Consider the following 7,019-nt stretch of genomic DNA (forward strand, 5'->3'; position numbering starts at 1 on the left):
CGCCCCTCGTTTCGCCCCCCCCTAAGAAAATACCCTGGCGCCGCCCCTGCACACACGCACTAACACACTCGCTAACACACGCACACACTGTCTTGTGACACACAGCAGACAAAAACTGACCACGCAGCTGATCTGTGTGCCAGTGTAATAAAAGCCAACACTCTAATGCACTGCATCACAATACCCAGTGTACAATACCCAAATTAAGACCTAATTAAGACCTAATTAAGACCTAATTAAGACTTAACAGCTCTATTTCATCGTGACATTCAATAAACCATGATTAGGTGAGCATACCTCGGGGGTGTAGACGTATATTGCCTGGAATGCCCCGGATACAAACGCTCGCGCTACGAAGATGAAGAACGTCAGCATGCCCCTGCAATAAGCACCACAACAACATCATCTCTACGTCTCATCACAAACACGACGCACATCCGCACAGGGATATAATAAACACGCTAAAACATAGACGTACATCGATCATCATCCCCATCATCATCATCGTCACCATCGTCATCGTTGTCATCATCATCATCGTCATCATCATCATCATCATCATCATCATCATCATCATCACAACCATCGTCGTTGTCATCATCATCATCATCACCATCATCACCATCATCGTCGTTGTCATCATCATCATCATCACCATCATCACCATCGTCATCGTTGTCATCATCATCATCATCATCATCATCATCATCGTCATCGTCATCGTCACCGTCGTCGACGTCGCCATCATCACCATCATCAGTACATCATCAGTACATCAACCATCAGCGATGCTGAGAGGGTCTATGTCCCCCAGGGTACGTTCCGGCAGTACCCTGGGGGACATAGACCCTATGACCGTCAGCGATACATACAGCAATCTCGAGGCATTCACTCGTGTGCCACACACATTCTCTCTTCATACACGCCAACCATCTGTATCGTTATCGACAACCGTTATTGGTCAGTGACTGCAGTTACCACGGATACCGGCCACGTTGATGTCGACTGTTACTAGCACGGATTTTATAAAGTGGTTCAATTGATTCCCTTTGTGATGACATTGGGTGATTTTTGCTCGCATTGATATCGATGGAATTTATTTTCGTTGTATCAAAAGCGGTGGTTTCTATATTGGTTGCGGCAGTCAACACTGGTAGCAGCAAGTAACACATGTAGTCTTACTATCCCAGGTTCTTGTGCAGCAAAGTCACTGCCTTCGTTCACCCGTTTGCTTTTATTTTGTTTCGGTTGCTACGGCTTTTTACTCGTGCGATGGCCCGAGTGAGATACCCATCTGCTGCACAGTCAACCGTCACTCAAGGAAACCTCTCAGTGTCCTTTCTAGACAGGTGTCCATTCTACTGAGGCGACCACTAAAGCAGGTTTAGCTCTGTACATTATGAGTGATTTCAGCTGCGCTCAGTGAGGTAACACAGGCTTTTACACTCACCTAGTGCTACACATGAACAGGAGGAAGGTGAAGAGAGGTAACACTGGCTTTTACACTCACCTAGTGCTGCACATGAAGAGGAGGAAGGTGAAGAGAGGTAACACTGGCTTTTACACTCACCTAGTGCTGCACATGAAGAGGAGGAAGGTGAAGAGCGGTAACACAGGCTTTTACACTCACCTAGTGCTGCACATGAAGAGGAGGAAGGTGAAGAGAGGTAACACAGGCTTTTACACTCACCTAGTGCTGCACATGAAGAGGAGGAAGGTGAAGAGAGGTAACACAGGCTTTTACACTCACCTAGTGCTGCACATGAAGAGGAGGAAGGTGAAGAGAGTAACCACTGCTTGTACACTCACCCTAGTGCCACCACATGAGAGGAGGAGGTGAAGAGAGGTAACACAGGTTCTGGTACACTTCACCTATGCTGCACCATGACGAGGAGGCGAAGGTGAAGAGACGTAATCACAGCGCTTGTACACTCAAACCGTATGCCCTGCACCATGCAAGCAGCAGAGCTGTTGAAGAGCGAAAGAGAGCCAACACTCTTACAGCCATCGTTTTCTTCCTGCGATGCGATCGATGATGAAGAAGTAACGAGGAGACCTGGCAAGCGTTGCCTGAATTATATGTCACATATATCAGAAAATACAGGAGCGAAATTGAGAGCAGTAGAGGGGGAAGAAAGGCAACGTGAGAGATAGAGAGGAAGAAGCAACGTGAGAAGAAGAGAGAGAGAGAGACAGAGAGAGAAAGAGGGGAGCCGAGGACCGTGAGAGGAGAGAGAGATACGAGGAAAAGAAAGAGAGAGCAAAGACAAAGAGAGAGAGAGAGAGAGTGAGAAATAGATAAGATAGCTAGACAGAGCGAGAAAGAGAGAACGGGACAGGGGGAGAGAGAGACAGTAAAGAGAGAACGAGACGAGAGACCGGACAGCGAGAGAGAGAGAGAAGGGGGTGAGAGGATGAGGGAGAGGTGAGAGAGAGGGAACGAGGGAAAGAGAGGAAAGATGAAGGGAGAAAGGAGGAAGAGAAAAGAGGAGCGAGGGGGGAGAGGGAGAGAAGATGTGAGAGAAAGGTGAGAGCGGAGAGAGACGAGAGTGAGATGTGTTAGAGACGAGCCTGAGAGGAGACGAGAACGAGAGAGCAGGAGAGAGAGAGTTAGAGGAGACGAGAGAGGAGAGAGAAGAGAGAGGAGAAGGAGAGAGAGAGAGAGAGAGAGAGGGAGAGCGAGAGAGAGAGAAGAGAGAGAGAGCAAGAGAGAAGAGCAGAAGAGAGAGAAGAGAGAGGAGAGATGAGACGATGAGAGGAGAGAGAGAGAGAGAGAGCAGAGAAGCGAGAGAGAGAAGACGAGAGAGAGAGAGAGAATGAGAGATAGATGGGGGTGAGATATTATGTATATGCGACAATTAGTGTGTTAGCTATGATATAAATCATGCACAGCTTAGTAAGAAACACGAGTAGAGAATGGAAGAAGAGGGGACATGGGGAAGAGAGAGGGAAAGAGAAGGAAAGAGAGAGAGAGAGAGGGAGAGGGAAGGAGGGAGGGAGGGATGGAGTGAGGCAGCGACGGTGAGAGAGAGAGAGAGGGATGGAGGGATGGAGGGAGGGTGTGAGAGAGAGAGAGATGGAGAGGGAGGGAGGGATGGAGGGAGGCAGGGAGGGTGTGAGAGAGAGAGAGAGGGAGAGGGAGGGAGGGATGGAGGGAGACAGGAAGGGTGTGAGAGAGAGAGAGAGGAAGAAAACCACTGAGGAAAGAAAGATGGTCAGCTGTCTGTCGCACACACACCTGGACCCTCAGCTAGCGTCGTCCACAGAAGGTCCGTGTAATCTTTCTTCGACAGCGCTCGGCAGGTGAGGTAACAGCTCGCTTCAGCCAATGGTGGACTTACATCACCGCCTGTCAACACATCGGCGGGTTAAAATTGATCAACCTCGCAACAAAACGCGAAATACACCTACTGCGAGCATACTTGCAGTACAATTCCACAATTTTGTACTGAACAAACATCGAATAATGAATTATAACTTGTTCTAGCATAGAAAAGAACTGTTAATGAAAACTGCGATCGCTCGGCTATGTCCCGGATGTGCAAACACTGTGTAAACATTAAAAGCACTAGTTTTGTAAGACTGTTTAGGTTTGCTGAAGAAATGTTGTGAAAGTAGCAATACAAATAAGTTGTAGTGAATTTTTGCAACATGGACAAGCTCACAGTAGGTATATCTTTGCATTTTGCTGCGAGAACATGCCGTTTTAAGCCTTGAAACCCAACCGCGTACATTACGTTGGGTATCACGTATTCCGCACTTCCTTATCTAACTTGCTCATCCACATTGGTTGATCCCATAGAATAGCACAGCAATAACAGCTAAACGTAAGTACACTATTACACATGCGGATTTGAAAGCGGTTGCTCTAACAGAACGTGAAGCTCAACCGTGTACTCTACTCACCATGACAACCATCAGAAGCCTCGAATAACTCAGTTGTCATAAGAACAAGTCCATAGTACGTAAATGCCGTCGCCAACCTGTGATAACCAGTAAAAATATTCATTACTAACTATGATCAGTAATAACACTAAACTGATATCGATGATGATGATGATATTGAGGATGATTAGACTGGTTATGAAGGGTTCTTTTTACTAAATTGTGGCGTATGCTACTAATACAAGTGGTGGAAGCAGAGGATGGCACTATCTCCCATCGTTTACACCATTTGCTAATCGTTAGAAAAACGCCAATCAAGACATGTGAATTTATTCTACCTATGACCCTATAGTGACGCGATGGTAGGTGTAATGGTAACAACAGAGCAGGAGGCAATCAAATGACCTACCATATGAACCAAAGCAATATCGTGACGTATCTCGTCTCTGGTATGAACAAATCTGATACTCTTCCCCTCTTCCCCGTCTGAATGAAAAACATCAACTAGTCGTGGGAATCGATTCAAATGTTACGATTGATCACTGGTTGTGGAGAGTGGTTGGTGATCGCCGACATACGACCTCTGTGAAAACATTGCTGCAAACGTCAATTTATAAAAACTTATAACAAAAAAATTAGTAAGTCTGCAGCAGCGAAAACATTTTGAAATGACCCACAGAGGAGATTTCGAACAATCAATGGACGAGTTTCGCAAGAATAAAGAGGAAGTCATTTTACTGAAATTCAGCCCAGTTTTCTTGTGTCCGTATTTGGAACAACAGCCATTCCTTTATAATCACCACAGAGAGGTGAGGAGGGACTACCTTACCTGCGTGGAAGCGACTATTCTTCCTAGAGGCATCGGTCGATTGTTGTCACGAGCCACCCGCTCCAACACGGCGACAGCCTTCTCTGGATGGCCTGACGCAATGTGGTACCTCGCGCTCTCAGGTAACCACTGAAACATGTGGGAGATGTGATTAATGCTAGAGGTTAGCTAGATATGAGAGTAAGAAGTACGTGTGAGAAAGAGATACAGAGAGAGAGAGTAAGAGAGAGAAAGTGAGAGAGAGAGAGAGAGAGAAAGTGAGCGAGAGGGAGAGAGAGAGGGAGAGAGAGAGAGAGAGAGATAGAGGAGACGAGAAGAGAGAAAGAGAGAGAGAGAGAAGGAGAGAGAAGAGAGAGAGTAGTGAGAAGAGAGAGAGAGAGAGAGAGAGAGAGAGAAAGAGAGAGAGAGATTAGAGGAGACGAGAGAGAGAGAGCAGAAGAGAGAGGAGAGAGAGAGAAATGAGAGAGGAGAGAGAGAGAGAGAGCAAGAGAGAGAGAGAGATGAGAGAGAGAGAGAGGCACGTAAGCATGAGAAGAGAGAAGAAGAGAGAAGACGACGAGCCAAGACCGAGACAGAGAGTGAGATGACCGAGCACGACAGAGAGATGAGAGAGAGAGAGAGAGAGCACGAGAAGAGAGAGAAGCCGCGAGAGAGAGAAGAAGAACGGAGAAGCCCGAGAGAGAGAGAGAGAAGCAGAGAAGAGAGAATGAGAGAGAGAGAGAAGACAGCATAGAGAGAGCATGAGAGATTAATGGGGAGAGACAAGCTACCAACGCAGCTACTAGTGAGGTTATTGTTCAGCATTGCTCTCTGCGGATGCATCTCGTGCTGCATTCGTGCTAACACTTGCCCTAACTACTACACTTACTACTATACTACTATACTGCTAACATACTACTTACTACTAGCTACTGCTAGGCATACTACTTACTTACCACACACGTGAGAGAGATGGCCAGTGGCAGCACCGCAGAGAAGATGAGCAACCAGCCGCCAACCATCGTCGGCATCACACAACAGAGCCAGCAGCAACCTCGAGCAAGTGCCTATCACCCAAACACCTGCTAAGAATGCATTACAACTCACGCTCGCACTCCACTCAAACACAGCTGATACCTGTGTAGACAGTCTCACCACACACCAACTCTGTCGGCTATTCGTTTAGTTTTGTCTGCGCGCTGCTTAATATGAAAGATTAATTCGATGGCGTACAGGCAGCAGAAGTATACTAATGATTGCTGCTTAAGGTAAAAAATATGACACATTTTACTTCTACGACCATACGTTCCTCGACGAAGAGGACGTAACAGTGTTAAAGAGTAGCAGTTATCATTGTCCTGCAATGAGGTGGGTGCATGTAGTTGCATTTGTAACAATCCACTGACCTCTGACATGCGACGACACACCTTGGCTCTCGCGTCTTGACGCAGAATTCTGCATACAGCGTCACCCTGAAGCAGAAAACGATGGCCACACTCGTTGTCAAGTACAAAGACACTACGCCGTTTCCAAACGCAACAGATGATAAACTTTCCGCACCTCTACACATATCTCCCGCAGCGTTTCTCACACGCGGTACTATCATGCACAATAAGTCTCGCATCGCACAGCCACAGACGATAGCTTAATCCTCAATTATAAGTCATGCAATAGTAAGAAATAATGAGAAAAAGTCGTGTCTGATCCGTAAGATCTGACCAATTGTAACATTCGCGACGAGTCCTTGCTCGCGGTGCTCCGACTAAAACCGCGATGGAATCTCTGCCGCATTCGTTATACTTACGATCTGAGGAGCGCCCCTACACCAAAATCCGACGAGACCGCGGAGAAGCAGCAATCCAGACGAGCTTGGTGGCAAAGAACTCAAGTAGACCAAAGTAGAACTCCACACTGAGCAGAATATCAGCTCTGCAAACATCACATGCAGGAAGGCGCGGCATCAGAGTGACGATTTCTATACTAATACTGAACAAAGCATAATTTATTATATTATACATATATATATAATGTATAATACACACACACACATATATTATATATCAGTATATCAATAACATATATTATTCAGCAATACAAGCACTATGCCATAAGTGCATGTTGCGCTGCGTTGCAATGGCACAGTCACAGTTCTCGAACACTTACCCACTAATACTCAGCAACTCGGGTCACTCGTTGCGTAAACACGCTACTCTCCTTCATCTAATCAAGTATTGATGTAAAAGAGCAGGCGACAGGCGGGGGGCGACGTCGATTCAAGCGTTAGGAATCATCGACGAATCGTTACGCAACAATGCACGGAGAGAGA

At 46.5% G+C, this 7,019-nt stretch overlaps 1 protein-coding gene across 1 annotated transcript in view; it reads right to left on the reverse strand.

The window, feature by feature from the left end:
• LOC106814978 (synaptic vesicle 2-related protein-like) overlaps positions 1–7,019 on the reverse strand; it is a 15,021-nt gene that overhangs the window by 4,932 nt on the left and 3,070 nt on the right. Inside the window, exons 5-10 of the mRNA XM_014819376.1 lie at positions 6,100–6,165; positions 5,650–5,760; positions 4,715–4,843; positions 4,295–4,371; positions 3,907–3,983; positions 3,239–3,349 (exon numbers count right to left, since the gene is read on the reverse strand). Coding sequence (XP_014674862.1) covers positions 3,239–3,349; positions 3,907–3,983; positions 4,295–4,371; positions 4,715–4,843; positions 5,650–5,760; positions 6,100–6,165 — 571 coding nt within the window. The remainder of the gene's footprint in view (positions 1–3,238; positions 3,350–3,906; positions 3,984–4,294; positions 4,372–4,714; positions 4,844–5,649; positions 5,761–6,099; positions 6,166–7,019) is intronic.

Source organism: Priapulus caudatus, unplaced genomic scaffold, assembly GCF_000485595.1.
Source record: "Priapulus caudatus unplaced genomic scaffold, Priapulus_caudatus-5.0.1 Scaffold1017, whole genome shotgun sequence".
In the NCBI taxonomy this organism is placed as follows: domain Eukaryota; kingdom Metazoa; phylum Priapulida; class Priapulimorpha; order Priapulimorphida; family Priapulidae; genus Priapulus; species Priapulus caudatus.